We start from the raw sequence: 26,324 nt of genomic DNA on the forward strand, positions 1-26,324 counted from the left end.
CCATCTTGTAAATGTGTTTTCTGGATAACTCAAGAAAAGAGCTACATTTACAAAGACTCATCACAGCAATAATCTTAAATAGTAAAAAAGTAGAAGCAAATGTCAAACAACAGGAGAGTTTGTAGGACAAAATGATACGATATCATCTGGTTATTAAAAGAATAATTATGAAAACTGCTGAAATATGGGGAAATGTTTTATGATATATTAAATTTAAAATCAGACTATGAAAATGAATATACAGTATAATCATTTAAAGTATATACATTTGAATAAGAACCAGAAAAGGATAAATGAAAGTAGTTGTGTTAAAAATGTGGGCCTTATAGGTTTTTTTCTTTTGCAAATATTTGCTTTAAGGTGATTACATTGTTTTTTTTTTAATTAAAAAATAATACCCATGATAATAAGAATAGGTAGAATACTGAATTAAATTGTTTTTTCTTTTAAATTAAAAAATAATACCCATGATAATAAGAATGGGTAGAATACTGAATTAGCCATATATGTGCTCTGCTGAACAACAGCCTTATTAAACCACTGAATTTATGTCATGACATTGATCAATACAAGGTGTTTGAGGATACCAAAAAAAACCTTGAGAAATCCATTTTAGAACAGGTTTAATGAATTTGTCAACAGTTTTGAAGATTCCTGGTTGACGTCCAGTGAGGATCTGCCCGAACTCTTCTCCACGTCATGTTGCACCTTCATGCCCAGGCTTCAGGTTAGCAGCTTTGATCAGTCTATTTTAGACACCAGTGATTTTCTAGATCTGACTTCCTCTTATTCTTGAATGAGATGTGTTTCTTTCGGGGAAGCCCTGTTTATGTTTCCAGCTTCAGAATTCTGTGAACACGAAAGGGACTCGAGGGACTTGGGGTTTGCCACTGTTTCTTCTAACCTCTGTTCTCCAGTCTCTTGAAGACTTCCAGCTGACTCTACCAAACCTGCTCCTGAAAAACTAAGAAGGGCCTTATGTGAGGACCACATAAAATGGACTCTTTCTACCTTAAGTCTGGATTAAGTCAGGAGTCTGTCAAGTGTGAAGGTGAAGTGGTAGCAAGGGGAGAAGGAGTTACAAGAAGATTTAGATACTAAATATAGAGAAAATTACCTCTAAATACTATGCTTTCTCAGGCCAGCAACTAGAACTAGCTAGGCAGCCGTGATACCCAGGCATGCAAATGATGGTCTTGATTTTACTAACCTGGAGTTTGGTAAATACATGATTTTATTCAATACTTCAGATTCAGGGATGTCACAAACTGTTGTTTCCTTAAAAGAAAGGATGAGTATTAAATTATAATCATAGACCACATTGGTGATATGTATTTTTTATACATATTTTTGGTTAAAAGTGTAATCCCTTCATACCTATGAGACGAGCTATCACCAAAAAGATAAGAGATAACAAATGCTGGAGAAGATACGGAAAAGAGGGAACGCTTCTGCACTGTTGGTGGGAATGTAAATTGGTACAGCCCCTGTGGAAGACAGTATGGAGGCTCCTAAAAAAAGAGAGAACTATCATACAATCCAGCTGTCTCACTTCTGGGTATGTACCTGGCAGAAGTGAAATCACTGTCCCAAAGAGATACCTATATTCTATGTTTAGAGGAGCTTTATTTATAACAGCCAAAATATGGACAACTTAGGTTTCCATGATGGACACATGGATAAAGAATATGTGTACAATATAATACTATTCAGCAAAATGAAAATTTTTTAATGAGGAAATCCTGCTATTTGTGACAACATGAATGGACCTTGAGGTCATCATGCTGAGTAAAATAAGTCAGAAAGACAAATACTGTATGATCTTACATATGCTTGGAGTTTAAAAAAAAAACCCAACCATCTTGAAATAGAGACCAGATTTGTGGTTGTCAGGGATGGGGGAATTAGGTGAATGTGATCAGTGGTATGAACTTCCTCTTGTAAGAGAAATAAGTTCTTGGGATGTAATGTAAGACATGATGACTACAGTACTGCATTGTATATATTGAAAGTTGTTAAGAGAGTAGAACTTAAAAGTTCTCGTCATGAGGAAAAAAAAATTGTACCTATATGAGATGATGGATGTTAACTAATCTTACAGTGGTGATCATTTTGTAATAAATACATATAATAAATCATTATATTGTATACTTTAAACTTAAATGTTATATGTCATTTATATCATCAAAATTGGGGGGATAAAATCCCTAATATCTATGGAATATTTGACAGTTATACATCTCATCCTTTTAACAACAAAAAACCAAACAACTGGATTTAAAAAATGGGCAGAAAAGCTAAATAAACATTTTTCCCCAGGAAGACATACAGATAGCCAACAGGCACATGAAAAGATGTTGAACAACACTTAATTACTAGGGAAATGCAAATCAAAACCACAATGAGATACTACCTCATGCCCATTAAAATGGCTGTTATCAAAAAGGCAAGAAATAACAAGTGCTGGCAAGGATGTGGAGAAAAGCAAACCCTCATAGACTGTTGGTGGGATTGTAAATTGGTGCAGCCACCGTGGAAAAGAGTATGGAGAGTCCTGAAAAAATTAAGAGCTACCACATGTTCCAGTCCCACTTCTGGGTATTTCTCTGAAGAATTTGACAACAGTAATTTGAAAAGTATACGTGGACTTCCCTGGTGGTCCAGTGGTTAAGAATCTGCTGCTAATGCAGAGGACACAGATTCAATCCCTGTTCAGGGAAGATTCTATATGCTGTAGGGCAGCTGAGCCTGTGCACCATGGCTACTGAGCTCATGTGCCACAACTCCTGAAGCCCACACTCTGGAGCCCCTTCTCTTCAGCAAGAGAAGCCACTGCAATAAGAAGTCTGTGCATCATGACTCGAGAGTAGCCCCCACTCACTGCAACTAGAGAAAGCCCTTGCACAGTAATGAAGACCCAGTGTAGCCTATATACATATTAATAAAGTTTTTTTTTTAAGCTATGGCATTATTTACAACAGTCAAGATATGGAAACACCCTAAGTGCCCTTCAATGCATGAATGGTGGATAAAGAAGACTATAAATATAAAGATGAAATCTTGCCATTTGTAACAATGTGGGTGGACAACAAGGTATTATGCTAAGTCAAATAAGAGAGAAAGACAAATACCATATGGTTTAACTCATTTGGTTTCTTCCCTCACAGCTCAGTTGTTAAAGAATCTGCCTGCAATGCAGGAGACCTGGGTTCAACTCCTGGGTCAGGAAAATCCCCTGGAGAAGGAAATGGCCACCCACTTTAGTACTCTTGCCTGGAAAATCCCATGGACAGAGAAGCCTGGCAGGCTACAGTCCATGGGGTCTCGAGAGTAGAACATGACTTGGTGACTAAACCTACCTTAATTCATTTAACTCATATGTGGAATAATAAGCAAACAAAAGTAAACAGATAGATACAGAGAACAGAGTAGCGGTCGCCAGAGGGGAGAGTGGCTGAGGGTGAAACGGGCATACGTGTTCTGCTGATGGTGATGAAGAGAAACTATACATTTTTGGTGGTGAGCATGCTGTCGTGTACACAGCTGTCAAAGTATAATTGTTATATACATGAAACCTATATAATGTTATAAACCAGTGTTAGGGTAGGTAAGTTTAGTTGCTAAGTCATGTCCAACTCTTGCAACCCCATGGGCTGTAGTCTGCCAGGCTCCTCTGTGCATGGAATCTCCAGGCAAGAATACCATAGTGAGTTGCCCTTGCCTTCTCCAGATCTTCCTGACTGAGGAATTGAACCTAGATATCCTGCATTGTAGACAGATTCATCACCAACTGAGATACGAGGGAAGAAACCAATGTTACCTCAATAAATAAAATGATTTTTAAAATAATAAATAAATGCCAGACTTTCTGTATTAGTGCTTTTCACTGCTAGCCTGCTTTTATTTTCTTTTTTAAAATTATGAAAACACATTAATAGGAGACTTGGAAAATATAGAAAAAACTTACATATAACTGCTAGCCTGCTTTTTATATCTACTTTTCTACATGAATAACCTCATATTAGCTGATGTAATCATTCCATTATATTTACCTATGTTAGCTTTTACTTAATACTCTGGTAAACATTTTCTATCCCTTTATAGCATAAAAAAGGTTACCTGTTTTGAGCTCCATGACCTTTTAAATTTTCATTTATTTATTTGTTTACTTTTGGCTGCACTGGGTCTTCACTGGTTTTTGTGCAGGCTTTCTCTAGCTGTGGCAAGCGAGGGCTACTTTTCATTGTAGTGAATGGGCTTCTCACTGCAGTGGCTTCTCTTGTTGTGGAGAACAGGCTCTAGGCTTCAGTAGTTGCAGCTCTTGGCCTCTAGAGCAGAGGCTTAGTTGTGGCGCATGGGCTTAAGTTGCTCCAAGGCATATGGAATCTTCCTGGACCAGGGATTGAACCTGGGTCCCCTGCACTGGCAGGCAGATTTTATCCACTGTGCCACCAGGGAAGTCCGCCATGACTTTAAAAACCGAATATTCTTTCTTAGAAAGATATAGACCAAAACAGACCAGAGACATGGTCACAGAGCATATAAAGACCATGTCAGAAACTGGGAGTTTTACCCTGAAGACTGCAGAAAGTTCTTGCACAGCATTCAGTCATCTGCTCAGACCACATGTATTTTCTAAAGACCTCTTCGGCTATAGACTAAGAACCACAGGACTTATAAGACAAAGGCTGGGAAGATGGGAGAGGGGAGATGAGATATGTCTTTCCACGGGCCCTAATCCAATAAGCAGGATCTACTGTGAAGTATCCTGGGAAGAAAGGCCTAGCAGATGATATCAGCCAGGGAAGAAAGCAAGCAGGCTCCATCCTGGATTCAGAATACAGCTCTGCTTACTGAAGTCCCTCTGGCTGACTTGCTCAGCAGCCAGACCCTGGATCTCATCTGAATGTAGACCATTTGCTCCATCTCTCTGGACTTCGCTACTTGCCTGCTGGGACTTTTGTAACAAAACTGCATTTCTCCTTGCCAGACCAGACTAGGTTCACTTTACCTTTCTGAGCCTCCGATGGGCTCATCTCTCAAAATGGGGATAGAATAATACAAGGCAAACAGGGTAGCTGAGAAGGAGCATCTGTGTGAGGACATTTAACATACTTTCATTCTCAAATATCTACGGAGCACCTGTTCATAGAAACAACGACACATGAGATGTAACCCTTATCCTCCAGGATGTCACTGCTGAGATGAGGACAGAAGTGAAAAGGCGATGACAGTACAGTGTGTTAAGGAAGAAGCTGGGAGGCATACACAAAGTGTTTTGGGATCACATCAGAGGAGCCTGTCAAACAAAAACTGACCCAGTGAAAAGCAAGTTGGCCAAGAGCTGTTTCAGGGTCTCCTCCCTGGGTGTGCAGCCAGTGAGCTTCTGCCATAGTCCACCAAGGCCAATTTCAGGCTACAGCTTCATGCAGAAGGTGAAGAGAAGAGAGAAGACAGCAGCCTTACCTCCCCTCTGTGGATCTGGATGCTCTTTATGATATGCTCTAGGAGACCAGTCTCCTGTGTGAGCCGGAGACAGTTTCTCTGTAGCTGCTTATTTTCTTCATCCAGGAAAAGTACTCTAAGAATGGCATAGATCAGAGGTGTAACTTAACATTTCTGGATCATCCAAAAAATTCTCTTCCACTTCCCACTAGCTCTGGGTCTTAGTCCACTGCCAGACTTTAGAACCAACTTTGCCAGAATAATTCCCACCATATTCCAAAACCAAGTGAAAATGAGTAAGCTTCTGGCTTATACACAGTCATTAAATAGAGAACAGAGAAACACTCTATGCAAGAATACGAAAGGCAGAGTTCCAGCCCTTGAGAAACCTAAGAAATGATGTGATCCCATTTAGGGGTGGGACTCTGCACACCTTCTAACATTGTAGCCACACAGCCTGCATCTGGTTCTGATCTCAGTCACTCTATGTTTTTGTTTCAGTAGAAGAAGCAAAAACAACAGTAGCAGCAGCAGCCATTTTACCAAGTACTTACCGTGTATGTAGGCACTGCGAATTATCTATACAGCACATGCATGCTAAGTCGCTTCAGTCGTGTGCAACTCTTTGCAGTCCTATGGACCATAGCCCTCCAGGCTTCTCTGTCTATGGGATTCTCCAGACAAGAATACTGGAGTGGGTTGTCATGCCCTCCTCCAGGGGATCTTCCCAAGCCAGGGATCGAACCAGCATCTCTTATATCTCCTGCATTGGCAGATGAGTTCTTTACCACTAGTGCCGCCTGGGAAGCCCTTCTATACAGTAAACACTGAAAACTTTTCATGTTTTAGCTTCTTTAATCCTCACAATGAGCCCATGAAATAGATCCTGTTATGAAGTCTATTTTGCAGGTAAGGAAACTGAGGCTCAGAATGGGGAAAGTAACTTATGTAAAAAGATAAAACCAGAAAGTCATAGAGCTGAGATGCCAGCCTTATTCTCTCTCAGTCTACCTTGATTCCATAGATGCCAAAACATAAACATGAGTGTCAGCACACATACAATGGGATGGACCAGGATGAACACAGCTGGGTCCTTGGGAGGCAATCCTGCCATGAAAGAGCCTGTCTGAATGCCCAGCTCACCTTCTCCATGATACTTTTCTCTTTAATTTCACAACTTCTGCCACTTGTATGAACTGCTAAAAACAGCCGAATGGCAGAGAAACAGTTATGGGACAAGTCTGCAAACTCAAAGGACCACCTCTGGAATGACATCTTTGTGGAGGGAGAAATATCCTCTTTGTGGAGCTCACAGGCCACTGGGGCAGGCACCTACCTGTTTTGGACAGAAGACATTCTCCATTTGTTGCTGTCAATCAATAATTCTTGTTCTGTGACCTGCTCCAGAAGTTTCCTTTTTTCCAGGAGCAGGGTGTCATTTTGGGTGGCGATCTGGTGCTGGAATGCCTTCTCCTAGGGATAAAAAGTCCTCATAATTACCCCAGCAGGAGAAAGAATTACCCATATAAGAGCATCAGCCTGTTTTTAAACTCAACAGCAAATTGTCTTGCAAACATCTTTTTCTCCTGTCTTCTTAGTCTGTCTTTACCTGTTTGCTGACATTGCCAGCTAGATCATTCCCCTATTTATCTTGGTTATTTTATGCTATGTGTTTGTTTTGACATTTATTCATTCCTTTGGGTTAATATTTTTTAATGTCTGAACACTCAACTTCCAATAAGGTCCAAATGCTCTCATCTGTATTCTAATTCTATAGGTATCAAGTCACTAACAAATACAACAAAATTCTCTGAAGCTCCATATCGAGAAAGATTTCCATATAACACATTTCCATCTGCTTTGTAGTTACAGTCTTTTTAAGGTGAAGGAAGACGGGAATCTAGCCACCGCACCTGAAAACCAGCGTCAGGGTTTCAGTTGCTTGGCATGTCAGCCGGGTATTGAGAGTACTCTTGCACTGATGATGTGGAAATGATTTCTAGCTTGACATGTTTCATTTTCTACCAGCATCTTCCCTGAAAGCAATAGCCAGTGAAGTTATAGCTAAAACAATACAGGCTTATATTTTGTGAAAAAACACTAACATCCTTACATTGAGTCAGCAGATATTAGTAAATATCACAGTTGGTGAGGCGTTCAGAAGCTCCCAAGTGTAGAACTGCCCTTCTCCCTTCACCAAGGACCTGTTAGTGGTAACAGGTAAGTGCCTTCTCCTGTTTGTGCTTGTTCCCACCTTCCTTCGTGGGATGGGCATGAATGCGAGTGGGAGGAGAGTAAGGACCTCTGGCAGATGGGTGAATCACACTGTTAGGAGGGGCAACTTTCTTTCTTTTAATAAGGTACTCTTAATAATATAGATCATTCAGAAAAGACTGTCCACATATGTGGTATCTAAAAAAACTCAAACAACAACAAAAAACCAGACTCAGATACAGAGAACAGACTGGATTGTTGGCTGCCAGAAGTGAAGTCCATGGGGTGGCAAAGAATCAGACATGACTGAGCCACTGAACAACAAGAGGTGGAGGGGGGTGCAAAGCGGGGGAAGGTAGTCAAAGGTATAGACTTCCAGTTATTAATAAGCTATGAGGATGTAACGTACAGCGTGTGACTATAGCTAGTAATACTGTATTGCATATGACAAAGCTGCTAAGACAGGAGATCTTAAAAGTTCTCATTGCAAGAAAAAACATTTGTAACTATAGGTGGTGATGGCTGTTAATTAGACTTATTGCGGTGGCTGCTGCTGCTGCTGCTAAGTCGCTTCAGTCGTGTCCAACTCTGTGCGACCGCATAGATGGCAGCCCACCAGGCTCTGCCATCCCTGGGATTCTCCAGGCAAGAACACTGGAGTGGGTTGCCATTTCCTTCCCCAGTGCATTAAAGTGAAAAGTGAAAGTGAAGTCACTCAGTCGTGCCGACTCTTAGCGACCCCATGGACTGCAGCCTACCAGGCTCCTTCGTCCACGGGATTTTCCAGGCAAGAGTACTGGAGTGGGTTGCCATTGCCTTCTCCGTATTGGGGTGGACATATATACAAATATTGAATCATTATGCTGTATAAATAATGTAACAATGGTGTAAACATAGTATTATATCAATTGTAATTCAAAATAGAGGGGAAGGAAGAAAAGAGAGAGGAAAGAAGGGAGGGAGGGAAGAAGGGAGGCTGTCCATCTATTTGTCTATTATTAAGGAATTGTAAGGAAGGAGATTACAACATGTTTTGGAGCTCTTCCATATTTTAAAGTCCTTCATCCAGGACCCTTCAGTGTCTAACAGCAGTCTCACCTGTTACTGTTTAAATACATTTATGGTAAGGACTGAGAGTAGAAGCAGCCACCCGACAAACAATAATCTCTGCAGTTATAACTGGATTAGAAAGGAAATGGAGTGGGGCTGGCTACTGACACCCTGTCCATCGGAAATACTGTATTTTTTGGAATCAGGACACCTGCTGTAATAATAGGGTAAAATATTTGTGGAAACCTGGTTTGGGTGGTCACAGTCAGAGCTCTCACCTGGCTCACTGAATAAGAGAAGGCTGAAGGAATGAAACCCCCCCAAAGTGGCATTATTTTCTGGAGATTTTGTGCTTAGAAAGTGAGTCCAGGATGTGTATGTGTGGGGCTCTGGTTCACAGGCCCTAAAATAAGTAAAATCAAGAGCTCTAGGTTTAGTACCTCTGTGGTACATCTACTGATTAACATGCTTCTAAGAGATTTTATCATACCTCAGTCAGTAAAGAATCTGCCTGCAATGCAGGAGTCCGGGGTTTGATTCCTGGGCTGGGAAGATTCCCTGGAGAAGGGAATGGCAACCCACTCCAGCATTCTTTCCTGGAAAAAATTCCATGGACAGAGGGCTGATGGGCTATAGTCCATGGGGTCACAAAGGCTGGACACGACTTAGCAACTAAGCCACCACCACCAAGAGACTTTACACGAAGAAGAAAGCATCATTGATGAAGATTTGTATGTGCCAGGAGGTCCCACTGTAGGCATTTTGTATTTTAATCCTCACAGAAGCCTTTTGAGGTAGGGATTGATTCACATTTTCACAAGAAAATGATGCAAAGGGACTCAGGGAAGGGCACAGAACTATTAAGTAGCAGGGCTAGCCTTTGCATCCAAGCCTGTCCAAGGCCAACCCCAACCACTCTTTCCTCGCCTCTGGTTACTTGCAGCCTCCAGTAAATTTCATGGAGACCTGTGACTCTTTGGGTAGATGTTCTGGTTCCCCAGGGCTGCTGTAACAGATTACCACAAACTGGGCAGCTTTAAACAACAGGAATTTGTTGTTTTAATTCCTACAAGTCTAAAATTAAGTTGTTGACACAGTTGGCTCTGGGGGCACTGAGGGAAGAGCCTGTCCCAAGTCTCCCTCCTAAGTGACAAATGCTGCCGATCCTTAGGGCTCCTTGGCTTGTGGCGTCATTGCCCCAATCTGTGCCCCATCATCACATGGCCTTTCTCCCCGTGTACGTCTTTTCCTCTTTGTATAATGATACTAGTCATATTGGATTTGGGGTTCACGCTAATCTAGTATGACCTCATCTTGACTGTTTATACCTGCAAACTTCCAAATTAGGTCACATTCTTGGGTTCTGGGTGCCCATGAATTTGGGGGGTATACTCTTCAACACAGTACAGTCAGGAAACATGCCTGCTGAAATCAAGAGGCTAGTTTTGCCATGTAAGCTTGGAAGTGGAAGGCAGGCACCACCAGGAAGAGTGGGTAGTGCAGAATAGGCTGGTGGTATTTCTGGTGGGCCCGTGAACAAGAGCTGCTACTTTCTTCTGTTATACTTTCTCTGTTGCCTTCCTAACCTGGATCTGAGTCTTCAGAAGTTTGGTGAGTTAGTGCCAAAGTAGGAGGGTACTGCAAAATCTAACTTGTTTTCCATTCTCACTACAGTTTAAAGTAACAGGAGGATTTTAAAAAAACACAACATTGGTGACCCATCTCTTATAATCCTCACGTTTTATTACAGTCTCAAGGGATTCTTCTTGTGGAGTCCTGTAATAGCCCATGGAATGACTGAATTTACATCAATTGTTTTGGTATCCTTGGCACATAGTGGTGATATGATAAAAATCTGGTGGGTGTAGAAAGGAGTAATTTAGGACTGAGGACAATGTTTTTGAAATTCTGAAATGGGTTAGGAATCTCTAGAAGGGAAACATTTCTGGCCAAATCAGTTGCTCTCCCTTTTGAATCGATGTAGTTTATTGCTCTCAAGGCCATTCTGCATTGGGTCCCATTCATCTGTTCCATTTACTTTCTGCCAACACCCGAAAGTCACAGGGGCGACAAGACAAAGAAACCAGAGAGATTTAGAAAACAGCCTGAAGGTGCTAGTCAGATAGAAGGATAGGGGTCACCTGTTTTCATTGCCATTTAAAATGGACAGAAATGTGAGGCAAAATGAGGGCTGCATAAAGCAGGAATGAGTTGTGGAGGCTGGTTTGGAAGTCTCAGCTAAAGGGTGATTAATATATACACTACCATATTTAAAACAGATAGCCAGTGGGAATTTCCCGGATGAGGCAGGGAACTCAACCAGTGCTCTGTGACAACCTAGAGGGGTGGGATCAAGTGGGAGGTGGGAGGAGGTTCAACAGAGAGGGAGCATATATATACACCTATGACTGATTCACGTTGATGTAGGGCAGAAACCAACACAATATTGCAAAAGCAATTATCCTCCCATTAAAAATAAATTTTAAAAATTTTAATTAAAAAAAATATATATGGCAATGGCACCCCACTCCAGTACTCTTGCCTGGAAAATCCCATGGATGGAGGAGCCTGGTGGGCTGTAGTCCATGGGGTCGCTAAGAGTCAGACACAACTGAGCAACTTCACTTTCACTTTTCACTTTCATGTGTTGGAGAAGGAAATGGCAACCCACTCCAGTGTTCTTGCCTGGAGAATCCCAGGGACGGGGGAGCCTGGTGGGCTGCCGTCTATGGGGTCGCACAGAGTCGGACACAACTGAAGCGACTTAGCAGCAGCATATATATATAGATTAAAAAAAAAAAAGGCACTTTCATTTGAAGGCAAGATGCTAGCCCTAAGCAGCAGTGCAGAGTATTTTCAGTGTCCAGTTTGACCTAGCATCATTATGAGTCTTACATAATTTGGGGCAGGGCTTAAACAATTACTCAAACTGAAAAAGCGTGCAAAGAAAAGAAATACAAACCTGGGCTATGAAGAGGCCACAAACACATTAACAATCAAGTGGGCTTCCTCCAGATGCCCAACACCAGCAGGACCAGTGAGCACTCCACCTTCCCCCTCACCTTCTCTATTTGCTGCCGCAGGGCTCCAACCTCATTTTCAAGTTGTTTGATTTTCTCATCTCGGAGTTCTACTTCATCAACTAAACGATCCTTGATTGTGTGCAGCTTGACTTTGTAGTACTGATGTTTCTGATGATAGTTTCTACAAAAGTAAATATAAATATAGGCGCACCTGAGCACAGTGAAAATTTACTTTGCCTCCTCGATTAGCACCTTTCTTGGGGTTCCTCTTCTTGCTTTGTCAGGGTGGGTCCCAGAGATGAAGACTTGTCCTGCCTCACATCAATAGGACTTCTCACCCAAGTGGGGGAAATGGACCAAGTAGAGCCACCCCCATGACACCAGATTCAGTCTTCCCCAACACAGGAAACTCCTTGACTTCTAATCCCTGACATCTAAAAATTTTGAATCCTATGCCACTGAGCTAGTCATTACTTTAAAATTCTCTGGTTCTGGGCTATACCCTTGAACAGCGATAGAAACCACTCTGTCTTGTCGATTTTCCAGATAACTGGGTTTGCTTTCACTCTTGACTTCAGACTTCTAAATGCCAGTTCTGCCTAGATCTCTGCTCAAGACTTTTATTCTGACTCTGACATAAATTTAACTTACCACCAATAAATACATAAAAAGATGTTCAACATTATTAGTATAAAGAAAATGCAAATAAAAATACAGTGAGGTACCTCTTCACACAGGAGAATGGCTAAAATAAAAAAGAAAAGGTAATGAAGTACTGGCAGGACTTCGCCGGTGGCCCAGTGGTCTGCTGTGTAGGGGCTCCAGGTTGGGTCCCTGGTCAGGGAACTAGCTCCCACATACCACATGCAACCAAGAGTCTGCACACTGCAACAAAGATCTAAGACCCCGCACGATGCAACCAAGACCCGGTACAGCCAAATACATAAATACATACATGTATTTTTAAAAGGACTGGCAAGGATGTGGAGAAATTGGAATACTCATATACTGCTGGTTGGACTGCCAAATGGAAAAAGCCTAGCAGTTTCTCAAATGGTTAAACATAGAGAACCACATGACCTAGCAATTCCATTCCTAGGTATATAACTAGGAGAAATGAAAACGTACACCCACACAAAAACTTGTACATGAATGTTCATAGTAGCACTATTCGTAACAGTCAAAAGGTGAAGACAACCTACATTTCCATTAACTGATAAATAAACACAATGGAGTATCTGTATAATGGAACATTATATAGCTATAAAAAGGAATGAAGTACAGATACATGCTACAGCATGAACAAACTTTGAAGGCACTATGCGAGGAGAATGAAGCCAGTCACAAAGGACCGCATATTATACAATTCCATTGGTATGAAATGTCCAGAAGGGACAAATACAGAGTGAAAGAAAGTACATGAGTGGTTGCCTGGGGCTGGGAGTAAGGAGGGAAACCAGGAATGGAGGGCATACCCAAAGGATTTCTTTAGGTAATTGAATGTTCTAAAATCGATTGCAGTGACGGATTACAACTAAAAGCCTCTGAACTGTACACTTTCAGTGAGTGAATTGTACAGTATGTGAATTACATCTTTATAACCTATTATAAGGGATTCCCTGGTGGCTCAGATGGTAAAAAAAATCTGCTTGCAATGTTGGAGACCCAGGTTCAATCCCTGGGTTGGGAAGATCCCCTGGAGAAGGGAATGGCTACCCACTCCAGTATTCTTGCTTGGGGAATTCCATGGACAGAGGAGCCTGGCGGGCTACAGTCCATGGGATTGCAAAGAGTCGGACACAACTGAGCGAACAACACTTTTTTTGAGAATTAGGAGCCAGATGGCAGGGGAAGAGCAAAGGAGACTTATTTAGATGGTAATTTAGCGACTCCAAGAGAGTCTTCTGCTCTGATTAAGTTATTATCTTACCATTAAGTGTGTTTTGTAAGACTCTTCCATTTTCCAAAATAGTGCCCCTCTCTCTCCTAACTGTTGATTGTAAATAAAAGAATCATTTTGCATATTTTTCCCTTAGAAGATTAATTCAGCTGTTGGCCAGATACCAAGCAGAGAAGTTTGAATTCCTGTAGGTCAGAGACATGCACACTGGCTCTTGTCACCAGCTTGTCAGTTTGGGCGGCAGTGACTGACTGTGGGGATGGTCCCAAGTATACCTTCTCCTTCTATCATTATAGACCCCCTGGTTTTAGCTTGGCACTTGGTTGCTCAAACATGAACTACAAGAAAATGTAGTTTTTTTGTAGTTAGATGAGGCAGATAGATAAGGCCATGTGAGTAAGCTCCGGCCAGTAGCTGGAGTGGAAGTAATGTGCCTTAAAGGAAAATAGAATGCCCTTGCCTTCCCCACTTTCTCCCTTCTTGTTGGATAAAATGTGGATATAATAATGAACTGCCTTGGATGATGTGGATAAGTGCTAAAGATGCTGGAGTGACAATAAGAAAGGAGTCTAGACTGGAAACATTGAGCTCCCTGCACTTTTAGGTAAGAGAGAAACCCCCTCCCTTTCTAAAGACGTTCTCAATGTCTCAGCTATACCAACTCAATAGAGTTATTCTAGATACTGAGGTTTATAAAACTGCCTTAGGCTTGTTCAGTTCTGTGGCGCCTGTAGCACCCACTATATAACAGGATGTATATACTGCTATGGATTGACTTGGGTTCTTTACAGGAAGATATTTTCATCTCACAAATGTTCTCATTTTCCCTTATTCTGGGAAGAGTTTCTCAAAAGATATCACTGGGTTTCAGCATCCCCCAGTCCATAGCTTTAGAGGTTTAAACACTAATGGTACACCTGTTTCCCAGCTGTTCACAGTTCCTCTGATGTTTTCACATCATTTGAAATGCAACATGGATTTCTAGAATTTCTTTTAGACATTCTACCCTGGGCTATTAAAACCCACATCTGCAGCTTCCATGACAGACAGCTGCTGTCTCTCTTATTCTGCCATTTGGACTATTAAAAAATTTATTTATTTTCAATGATAAATTATAGAAAATTTGGGGAAAAAATCAACTCCCATATGATCTATTTTATGATATTCTTGTATTTTCTTCTACTCTTTTTATAAGTATCTTATATAAACACTACGTTAAAATTATTTTATGCTCTTTTCATTTATTGTATCACAAGCATTTTCCCATATGGCTTCTATCTTCATGGCCACCATCTTTTACAGCTGTGTAATATTCCATCAAGAGAATGTACAATACTTGACCTCAGTTCAGTTCAGTCTCTCAGTCATGTACGACTCTTTGCGACCCCACGAATCGCAACATGCCAGGCCTCCCTGTCCATCACCATCTCCCGGATTTCACTCAAACTCACGTCCACTGAGTCGGTGATGCCATCCAGCCATCTCATCCTCTGTCATCCCCTTCTCCTCCTGCCCCCAATCCCTCCTAGCATCAGTCTTTTCCAATGAGTCAGCTCTTCGCATCAGGTGGCCAAAGTACTGGAGTTTCAGCTTTAGCATCATTCCTTCCAAAGAACACTCAGGGCTGATCTCCTTTAGAATGGACTGGCTGGATCTCCTTGCAGTCCAAGGGACTCTCAAGAGTCTTCTCCAACACCACACTTCAAAAGCATCAATTCTTCAGTGCTCAGCTTCTTTCACAGTCCAACTCTCGCACCTATACATGACCATTGGAAAAACCATAGCCTTGACTAGATGGACCTTTGTTGGCAAAGTAATGTCTCTGCTTTTCAAAATGCTATCTAGGTTGGTCATAACTTTTCTTCCAAGGGGTAAGTGTCTTTTAATTTCATGGCTGGAATCACCATCTGCAGTGATTTTGGAGCCCCCAAAAATAAAGTCTGACACTGTTTCCACTGTTTCCCCATCTATGTCCCATGAAGTGATGGGACCAGATGCCATGATCTTTTTCTGAATGTTGAGCTTTAAGCCAACTTTTTCACTCTCCTCTTTCACTTTCATCAAGAGGCCTTTTAGTTCCTCTTCACTTTCTGCCATAAGGGTGGTATCATCTGCATATCTGAGGTTATTGATATTTCTCCCAGCAATCTTGATTCCAGCTTGTGCTTCTTCCAGCCCAGCGTTTCTCATGATGTACTCTGCATAGAAGTTAAATAAGCAGGGTGACAATATACAGCCTTGACGTACTCCTTTTCCAATTTGGAACCAGTCTGTTGTTCCATGTCCAGTTCTAACTGTTGCTTCCTGACCTGCACATAGGTTTCTCAAGAGGCAGGTTAGGTGGTCTGGTATTCCTATCTCTTTCAGAATTTGCCACAGTTTATTGTGATCCACACAGTCAAAGGCTTTGGCATAGTCAATAAAGCAGAAATAGATGTTTTTCTGGAACTCTCTTGCTTTTTCAATGATCCAGCAGATGTTGGCAATTTGATCTCTGGTTCCTCTGCCTTTTTTAAAACCAGCTTGAACATTTGGAATTTCATGGTTCACGTATTGCTGAAGCCTGGCTTGAAGAATTTTGAGCATTACTTTACTAGCAGGTGTGCAATTGTGTGGTAGTTTGAGCATTCTTTGGCATTGCCTTTCTTTGGGATTGGAATGAAAACTGACCTCTTCCAGTCCTGTGGCCACTGCTGAGTTTTCCAAATTTGCTGGCATATTGAGTGCAGCACTTGAAAGCATCATCTTTCAGGATTTGGAATAGCTCAACTGGAATTCCATCACCTCCACTAGCTTTGTTTGTAGTGATGCTTTCTAAGGCCCACTTGACTTCACATTCCAGGATGTGTGGCTCTAGGTGAGTGATCACACCATCGTGATTATCTGGGTCATGAAGATTTTTCTTGTACAGTTCTTCTGTGTATCTTGCCACCTCTTCTTAATATCTCTTCCTCTGTTAGGTCCATACCATTTCTGTCCTTCGTCGAGCCCATCTTTGCATCAAATGTTCCCTTGGTATCTCTAATTTTCTTGAAGAGATCTCTAGTCTTTCCCATTCTGTTGTTTTCCTCTATTTCTTTGCACTGATTGCTGAGGAAGGCTTTCGTATCTCTTTTTGCTATTCTTTGGAACTCTGCATTCAGATGCTTATATCTTTCCTTTTTTCCTTGGCTTTTCACTTCTCTTCTTTTCACAGCTATTTGTAAGGCCTCCCCAGACAGCCATTTTGCTTTTTTGCATTTCTTTTCCGTGGAGATGGTCTTGATCCCTGTCTCTTGTACAATGTCATGAACCTTAGTCCATAGTTCATCAGGCACTCTATCTATCAGATCTAGGCCCTTAAATCTATTTCTCACTTCCACTGTGTAATCATAAGGGATTCGATTTACATCATACCTGAATGGTCTAGTGGTTTTCCCTATTTTCTTCAATTTAAGTCTGAATTTGGCAATAAGGAGCTCATGATCTGAGCCACAGTCAGCTCTTGGTCTTGTTTTTGTTGACTGTATCGAGCTTCTCCATCTTTGGCTGCAAGGAATATAAGCAATCTGATTTGGGTGTTGACCATCTGGTGATGTCCATGTGTAGAGTCTTCCTTGTGTTACTGGAAGAGGGTGTTTGCTATGACCAGTGCATTCTCTTGGCAAAACTCTATTAGCCTTTGCCCTGCTTCATTCCGTATTCCAAGGCCAAATTTGTCTGTTACTCCAGGTGTTTCTTGACTTCCTACCTTTTCATTTCAGTCCCCTATAATGAAAAGGACATCTTTTTTGGGTGTTAGTTCTAAGAGGACTTGTAGCCCTTCATAGAACCGTTCAACTTCAGCTTCTTCAGTGTTACTGGTTGGGGCATAGGCTTGGATTGCTGTGATATTGAATGGTTTGCCTTGGAAACAAACAGAGATCATTCTGTCGTTTTTGAGATTGCATCCAAGTACTGCATTTTGGACTCTTTTGTTGACCATGATGGCTACTCCATATCTTCTAAGGGATTCCTGCCCGCAGTAGTAGATATAATGGTCATCTGAGTTAAATTCACCCATTCCAGTCCATTTTAGTTTGCTGATTCCTAGAATGTCGATGTTCACTCTTGCCATCTCCTGTTTGACCACTTCCAATTTGCCTTGATTCATGGACCTGACATTCCAGGTTCCTATGCAATATTGCTCTTTACAGCATCAGTCCTTGCTTCTATCACCAGTCACATCCACAGCTGGGTATTGTTTCTTCTTTGGCTCCATCCCTTCATTCTTTCTGGAGTTATTTCTCCACTGATCTCCAGTAGCATATTGGGCACCTACCAACCTGGAGAGTTCCTCTTTCAGTATCCTATCATTTTGCCTATTCATACTGTTCATGGGGTTCTCAAGGCAAGATTACTGAAATGGTTTGCTGTTCCCTTCTCCAGCGGACCACGTTCTGTCAGAATACTTGACCTAACTGGCTCCTATTGCTAGATATTCAGGCTTCTTCCCGTAGTACTACATGGTATGAAAAGTACATGGATTCAGTGAGGCTGATGAGAGCTTAGAACCTTCCCAAATAGCTAGCTGGCTATTTGGCACACCTATCAGTTTGGTCAGAAGTTCTGCTAACCAACTTGCCAAAGAACATGTGCATTTTCTGAGTTTATGGTTGGCTTGGTTAACTGCATGCATGATAAGACAGCACAATACTCATGTTCTAAAATTTCAGGACAACTTTGGCTTATGTTTAAGTAAAACCAGATGGTCTTTCCTTCATTTTTATTTCAAAATGGCAAGGAATTTGTTCCTCTGGAAGAGTAGCTGGGAAAATATGGGAAAAAAAATTAAACATTGTTTGTAAAGGTCAGGAGTAGGATCAGGGGAATGAAGAAAAAAATGAATCTAGAGTTTTGACAATTCCTTCCATTTTCTTTCTTAAAGCTGTAGTTTCCCCATGTGCCCATCAGAATCACATGGGGATGATTTTAGAAAAATATTGATCCCTAAGCCCTATCCTCACAGATTCTGATTTAATTAATCTATGTTGCAGCCCACATATGTGCAGCTAGGGTTAGGATTCACTGTTCTAAAGGCTTTGGACTAATAATATGGAACACTATTCAGACTCACTAGCCATCAGAGAAATTCAAAATAAAATAACAAGTAATTTATGAATATAACTGATCATTAAAAACAATGGAATGGAATTATTCCTAAATAAAAATTAATGGAATAAGCTGAGCAAAAGAAGTCAGGCACAAAAGATTACATGTAATATAATTCCATTCTAGTAGAAACAGAAATCAGAAGAGCAGATTCCTGGGAGGAGGTGAGGGAGCAGGAGATATAGACTGGCTGTAAAAAGGAACAAACTGTCACGGATAAAGGAAATGTTCTGTATCTTGATTGAGGTTGTGCTTAGTGGGCATACGCGTTTGTCAAAACTCATCAAATTGTGCATTTAAAAATCTGTGTATATGTAAATTATACCTCAGTTAAAAGAAAGAGCATTAGGAAAAATTTCATCAGAGCCCTCCTCCCACAAAAGTAGCACCCAATGCAAAATCCGATGTAGTGAAATTTCTACTCTCACACAATAATGGCGGAAAATTTTGGTAGGATGCTTCTGAATGTTTGATAATACATTTTGAGATCCATAGCTCCTTTTTTGTATTAGTAATTCCACACCGAGGAATTTATAAAAATTATTTTTTAAAATGAAAAATATATGTACAAAAGTGGTTTTAAGTTATTTTGCATAAAAATATCAATCACAGGACCAGTGGGTAATTCTTAACTAAATCGGGGCTATGTTAGAGGGTTGAATCCAGCAGACCTACGGTCAGGCCTGAACTGTTTTGTGAAAGTTGTTGCTTGGCACTGACCAGTGGTCCAGGAGCGAAATATACCAATTAAACCAGTGTTGCTTTGCAATCACAGGTCTGGAGTTTCATGGCAGTTTGCAAACAACTATCAGCATTATTTATTGATAATAATGAGATTAATGATTTATATCTGATCTGACTGAGACCCCAAGAAGGCTGTGCTCCCGAGGCTGGTTAAAGAGCAGGAATATGCTTACACGATCAGCAGAACGTAAAACATCTCCACTGAGAATCCATTTTGGGATTCCTGGCTCTGAGGTGGTCAGTGCACTTCCAAGACGGGAAGGTGCATCTTGGTCCTGACAGAGGGAGGGCCTGGAGCTCCTGCCTGGCTTTTCTGGACCCACTGCTGTGAGACACCATGGGCTCTGTGGATGCCCTCCCCTCCCTCTAACGGCAGATACAAAGTGGGAAGAGCGCTGTGCAGGTTAGTAGAGGGCTGCGTTCTAGTCTTAGATTTGTCATTTTAATATGAGCTGAGCCACACATGTTCCTTTCCATGTTTCTATATTTCTCAGTGATATGATAATCAAAGCAAGGTACTGAATATCAATGACTGAAGAATTTTCCACGGTACAGCACACAGTGGTTTTCAAATCACTATTACTACCATCAACGTAGGAAGTGAGAACATAAGAGAATAAGAAGCTTCAACTTAAAGAAACAATAGAGATGAGGGGTGCAGAGCTAGAAGCAGGAAAACTAAAAATAAGAAGATATAATAAGAGCAATACGTGAACCATGAACTTCCAGATGTTCAGGCTGGTTTAGAAAAGGCAGAGGAACCAGAGATCAAATTGCTAATATCCGCTGGATCATCGAAAAGGCAAAAGAGTTTCAGAAAAACATCTATTTCTGCTTTATTGACTATGCCAAAGCCTTTGACTGTGTGGATCACAATCAACTGTGGAAAATTCTGAAAGAGATGGGAATATCAGACCACCTGACCTGCCTCTTGAGAGACGTGTATGCAGGTCAGGAAGCAACAGTTAGAACTGGACATGAATCAACAGACTGGTTCCAAATAGGAAAAGGAGTATGTCAAGGCTGTATATTATCACCCTGCTTGTTTAACTTCTATGCAGAGTACATCATGAGAAATGGTGGGCTGGAAGAAGCACAAGCTGGAATCAAGATTGCTGGGAGAAATATCAATAACCTCAGATATTCAGATTACACAACCCTTATGGCAGAAAGTGAAGAAGAACTAAAGAGCCTCTTGATGAAAGTGAAAGAGGAGAGTGAAAAAGTTGGCTTAAAGCTCAACATTCAGAAAACGAAGATCATGGCATCTGGTCCCATCACTTCATGGCAGATAGATGAAACAGTGGAAAACAGTGGCTGACTTTATTTTTCTGGGATCCAAAATCACTGCAGATGGTGATTCCAGCCATGAAATTAAAAGACGTTTACCCCCTTGGAAGGAAAGTTATGACTAACCTAGAGAGCATATTAAAAAGCAGAGACATTACTTTGGCAACAAAGGTCCATCTAGTCAAGGCTATGGTTTTTCCTGTGGTCATGTATGGATGTGAGAGTTGGACTGTGAAGAAAGCTGAGTGTCAAAGAATTGATGCTTTTGAACTGTGGTGTTGGAGAAGACTCTTGAGAGTCCCTTGGACTGCAAGGAGATCCAACCAGACCATTCTAAAGGAGATCAGTCCTGGGTGTTCATTGGAAGGACTGATGTTGAAGCTAAAACTCCAGTACTTTGGCCACCTGATGCGAAGAGCTGACTCATTGGAAAAGACCCTGATGCTGGGAAAGATTGAGGACAGGAGGAGAAAGGGATGACAGAGGATGAGATGGTTGGATGGCATCATCGACTCGATGGGCATGGGTTTGGGTGGACTTTGGGAGTTGGCGATGGACAGGGAGGCCTGGTGTGCTGCGGTTCATGGGGTCGCAAAGAGTCGGATACGACTGAGTGAATGAACTGAATAACAGCTTTGTGCTAGACACTGTTCTATTACATGTATTTATTCATCATTTAATTCTCCCAACAACTTTATGTGAAAGGAATGGCTATTTTGCCCATTTTAAAGATGAGCTATCTCAGGCACAGAGAGGTTACTTAACTTGTCCAAGGTCACACAGCTAGTTCCTAATAGAACCAGGAATTGTACCCAGGCAATATGGCTCCAGAGTCCATACTCTGAACTACCATGCTACACTTCAGAGAGGAGGAGAGTGGGAGGAATCTGGTGGCATGATGACCAGGGAATGCAAGAAAGAGCAGGAAGTCTGGGAACACCAATTTTTCTTGAGCACCTTCTATACACCAGGGACTGTGGATAAAAAGATGAATAAGGCTGTGGCCCATGTCCTTTAAAACCTATAGTCTGGTGAGGAAGATAGGTGTCAATCACATTATTTCAGAACAACATGGTGAGTTCTTAAAGAATCAGAGACAGTCACCTACAGAAGGCTATAGAGACACGAAGAGTGAGCACCTCATCCAGCCCAAGCTGAAGGTGTCAAGGAAGGCTTGTCTGAGAAGGAAGAGTTGAAATGGGGAGAGCATGGTTCAGACAGGACAGCATGTGAGGGGAAAAAGCCTGCAGGCAAGTCAGAGGGATGTATTTGGGGAAGAGCAAGATGTTAGATACTACTAGAGCTCAATAAATAGCAATTCCCTGCTTCCCTGGTGGCTCAGACAGTAAAGCGTCTGCCTGCAATGTGGGAGACCCGGGTTAGATTCCTGGGTTGGGAAGATCCCCTGGAGAAGGAAATGGCAATCCACTCCAGCACTTGCCTGGAAAATCCCATTGATGGAGGAGCCTGATAGGCTACAGTCCATGGGGATGCAAAGAGTCGGACACGACTGAGTGACTTCACTTTCACTTTCCCCCTCCCTCTCTTGAGAAGAAATAAGGCCCCACACCTCCCTAGAAAAAGCCCGGTAGGTAGAACTTCTGGGAAGGAAGGACAATGGTGTTGGTGTTCTTGAAGTCACCTCGGTGAGCATCCCCTGCTGAGCTCGGGAGCTGGCTCTCTAAGAAAGAGCTTTACTCTACACAGTCCTCTTCTAAGGGGAACTTATTTTTGTTTACCTCACATGGAGATCAAACTGTTTCAAAAGGTGCTCATTTTGTTCACATAGAGCTTCCTTTTCCTGCTGCAACACAGACAGCTTCTTTGACAATTCCTGGTTGCTCTTGAGATGCTGAAAAACATTTTAAAAAATGAGAATACACAGGTGAAGAAAGGTGTGATGTTTGAGAGAATGTAAACGGGCAAAGCCTTTCTTCTAAAAAAGGCTTCCAGAAACCATAGTAGCTTCCTGTGATTTTTGCACCTCCAGAATTTCTGAAAGCTAGTAGCTCCTTTTCCTGACTTGTGATTCCTCAATCCTTCCGACAGTGGTGTAAGCCTATATGAAAAGTCTGACAACTCTAAGATGTGTGGGGTGGTTAGCTACATCTGACCACGTTAATGAGCCCTAGAGGAGAAAATGGCCAACTCAGGGTTTGCTTACTGGAACAAGGCATACTCAGAAACCCAGGGCACTTCCTTCATGTAGGCAGCAGGTCAATATATCCAAAATCCAAATCCAAATTTCATCAAGTAGGTTGCAGAACTGCAAGCACAAGTTGACCTCATAGCCTTGCTAGATCTCTTATATGAAAAGTAGTGTTTTGTTTGGAAAACATGGAAATCTGAGAACTGGGAACAAGAACATCTGACAGAATCCTAATAACCTTGAGCACCCTGGCCTCAAAACCCTCCTGAGCCCCTCATATCAGCATAAGCAGTCCTACTGTCTCAGGAGACTAAGCACCGTGTCTCCAGGATGCTTCTGCCTCCACCTGGGGCATCTACCTGTGCAATGATACCCATTGTTCTTAAGAGCCGCCCCTATACCACCACCACTGCTTGTCTTTGCCTCGAATCCTACAGTGAGAGTCAGATCCCAGCATATCCTGGGGAAAAGGAGTTGAGTATAGTCACTGACCTAGGAGGACTGACATACTGAAAGAATAGAAAGATTTTATGATGTTAAATTGGCAGAAACCTGAGGAATATACATAGGACTGTATTCCAAGGGTGTTTATACTAGGGAGAAAGGAATATAATGTTGAATAGGCTGAATTTACTGACCTGATGGATACACTTACAGAGATTCAGCGTTTAATGTGTTAATTTAAACATCTAAAGTGACTTTAATAGTTTGCTTGGTTGGTGGACTGAAAGTTGGACTCTACACTGACCAGGGTTAAATGATATTCAAACGCCATACTAAGAGAGAGGAAAGAACCCACAGTCTTAAGTAGATACGAAGTTTGGATTTATCATAGGTGACCTGCTCACCCAACTCATCATGACCCTTACATGACTCAGAAGACATTCCTTTCACAAAAGTGAAAGTGAAGTCACTCAGTCGTGTCCGACTCTTTGTGACCCGTGTACTGTAGCCCACCAAGTTCCTCCATCCATGGGATTCTCCAGGCAAGAATACTGGAGTGGGTTGCCATTTCCTTCTCCAGGGGATCTTTTCAACCCAGGGACTGAATCCAGGTTCTCCTACATTGCAGGCAGACGCTTTAACCTCTGCACCACCAGGGAAGCCCTTAAATACAAGAATACAGTCTCTCAGAAAACTGCCTATAAAAAATAAAAGAAAAAAAAATTAAGAAAACCCCCTATAGAGATACAGAACTTCAGATCCAAGTACTAACAACAAAGATTTCAAGGGAGGAAAAGAAGCCAGGTTGAAAGAAGAAGGGGGAGGAGGTGGGAGAAGGGGGGCTAAAGGGGTGGCCTTATAGACGTCTCCTGCCACCTACAGATACCCAGGTGTTACGGGACTTTTCCCGAGGCCTCCAGAGAAGGGAGGACTGGAACTCAGCCCTACCAGAAACCAGAATTCGAGTTCTCTGCCAAGAGGAGGTGATCAGTCTCCAATCCTCAGCTCAGGCTGAGGGCCCTTCACAAAGGCTTTGCCAAATACACTGGTGAGCACCAGATTCCCTGAAATGCTCCATAACACTCTCCTGTGAGGATGATGGTGGGAGATGCCGACATTGGAATCGAGCCCTGATTTTATGATGGGGGGTGATGCTACTGCAGAGTGCCAAAAGTCAAGCACAATGCTTAATCCCCGATACAAGGTGGGCATTAGTACTGCTATGAGACAATAGGGCCAGAGATAAAACCAAATGGCTAGACTCATAGCAATCATTGGTTGTACTTAACTGGTCACAGTGATTACAGAACTAAGACAGATGAGCAGCCTATTAAAGTTTTACTTGAGTTGTATTTTTAAATAAATAAATGCACCTGGGTCTGGGGAACAGAGGTCCAATTTGAATGACAACAGCAGAGAGTAATGACCTCTTACTCAGTCCTCAGACCTGAACCGGTTCAGACCCAGGGCCCTTTAGCCAGGTTTTCTTCAGGGAGAACCTGGTGTGTGGCACTGCCACAAGCATGTGAGCTTCTCCCAAGCCTTTCCCAAAGACATCTGTGGCCTTTTACCCAGGTGACCGGGCACTGGAGAAAGGGGATTATGTAGATTTGGGGGGAATTACATGCAGTCCAGTGGTTCTGAGTCAGCACTAGCACCATGGAATCCCAAATGCAACTGAGGTTCAGAATTCAGAGTGGGGACTTGAGGAATTAAGGCGGAAAATGGGAGTTTGAACACACAGAGTGTCTTAGAGTGTGTCTGCAAAGACTCACTGGCTCAGTATAGGTTTCACGATGGGTCTAGTGGGTTTGTGAAGCTCCCCAGTTCGGAGAAGGCAATGACAACCCACTCCAGTACTCTTGCCTGGAAAATCCCATGGACGGAGGAGCCTGGTGGGCTGCAGTCCATGGGGTCGATGAGGGTCGGACACGACTGAGCGACTTCACTTTCACTTTTCACTTTCATGCATTGGAGAAGGAAATGGCAACCCACTCCAGTACTCTTGCCTGGAGAGTCCCAGGGGCGGGGGAGCCTGGTGGGCTGCTGTCTATAGGATTGCACAGAGTCGGACACGACTGAAGTGACTTAGCAGTCAGTTTGTGAATTTCCCAGTTCTTGAGTGTGCAGTCAGCCTAGACAATATGGAAGAGCAGATTCTCCTTGCTGGCTTTCCAACCTGAGGCATGAGGGCCACTGATGATAGAGGAGGCCAAGTTCTTAGAAAGCCTCTTCTGAGTCTAGAATCAACTTATACTACCTTTGTTCCTTCAGCTCATTTATCAAGCACCATCAAGGCTGTCTGGTTTTAGTGGCGCCCAAAGCAAGACAAAGAGCTGTGCTGTGCCAGGCTGTGGTGCAACTTGCTCTGCCATTTGGGCTTTATGATCCAGCAGACCCAAATTTGCCCCAAGTTTCTGTGGTAGATGAGGAAACAACACAGAGCCTCTGGAAAGCTTTAATCTGAGGATTTGGGAAGAGAGTCATCTCTCCTCTCAATCACCTCTCATGGTTGGCCACAAGAAAGAAAGGGTCGAGTAACCTGAGCTGCCCTTCCTGAAACGAGGTGTTCTCTTACCCACTGAGTACTGAGCTGGGCATAGGCAGCAGTACTCCGTCCTCAAACAGAACTGCTATGGAAAATGCTGAGCAAGCTGCATGAGCAAGTGAGAGTTGCTTCTATTGTATCACCACCTCTCTCAGCCCAAACCTATGGCCTCACGGGGAGTCATGTGTTACCTGTTAGCCGAGAAAGAGTAATTTGGGCCCGATGTACTTATGATTCTGTACAAAATATGGCAGCCACTTGAAATAGGGCTGCTGCGACATGATAGCCCCAACTGAGGGGTGGTCCTTCAGACCAGTGGGAAGGGAAATCTCAGTGGGTAAAGTTTATGTTCACTTTGCCTGGAAAGAGAGACATCCAGAGGCATGG

At 42.4% G+C, this 26,324-nt stretch overlaps 1 protein-coding gene across 1 annotated transcript in view; it reads right to left on the bottom strand.

Annotated features, from left to right (window-relative positions):
* Positions 1 to 690: 690 nt before the first annotated feature.
* Positions 691 to 26,324, bottom strand: part of CCDC30 (coiled-coil domain containing 30) — a 69,902-nt gene continuing 44,268 nt past the window's right edge. The window contains exons 9-14 of the mRNA XM_068965539.1: positions 22,536 to 22,648; positions 11,772 to 11,913; positions 6,782 to 6,918; positions 5,467 to 5,581; positions 1,211 to 1,278; positions 691 to 964 (exon numbers count right to left, since the gene is read on the bottom strand). Coding sequence (XP_068821640.1) covers positions 787 to 964; positions 1,211 to 1,278; positions 5,467 to 5,581; positions 6,782 to 6,918; positions 11,772 to 11,913; positions 22,536 to 22,648 — 753 coding nt within the window. The 3' untranslated portion in view covers positions 691 to 786. The remainder of the gene's footprint in view (positions 965 to 1,210; positions 1,279 to 5,466; positions 5,582 to 6,781; positions 6,919 to 11,771; positions 11,914 to 22,535; positions 22,649 to 26,324) is intronic.

The sequence above is a fragment of the Capricornis sumatraensis genome, chromosome 2 (genome assembly GCF_032405125.1).
Source record: "Capricornis sumatraensis isolate serow.1 chromosome 2, serow.2, whole genome shotgun sequence".
NCBI lineage: Eukaryota > Metazoa > Chordata > Mammalia > Artiodactyla > Bovidae > Capricornis > Capricornis sumatraensis.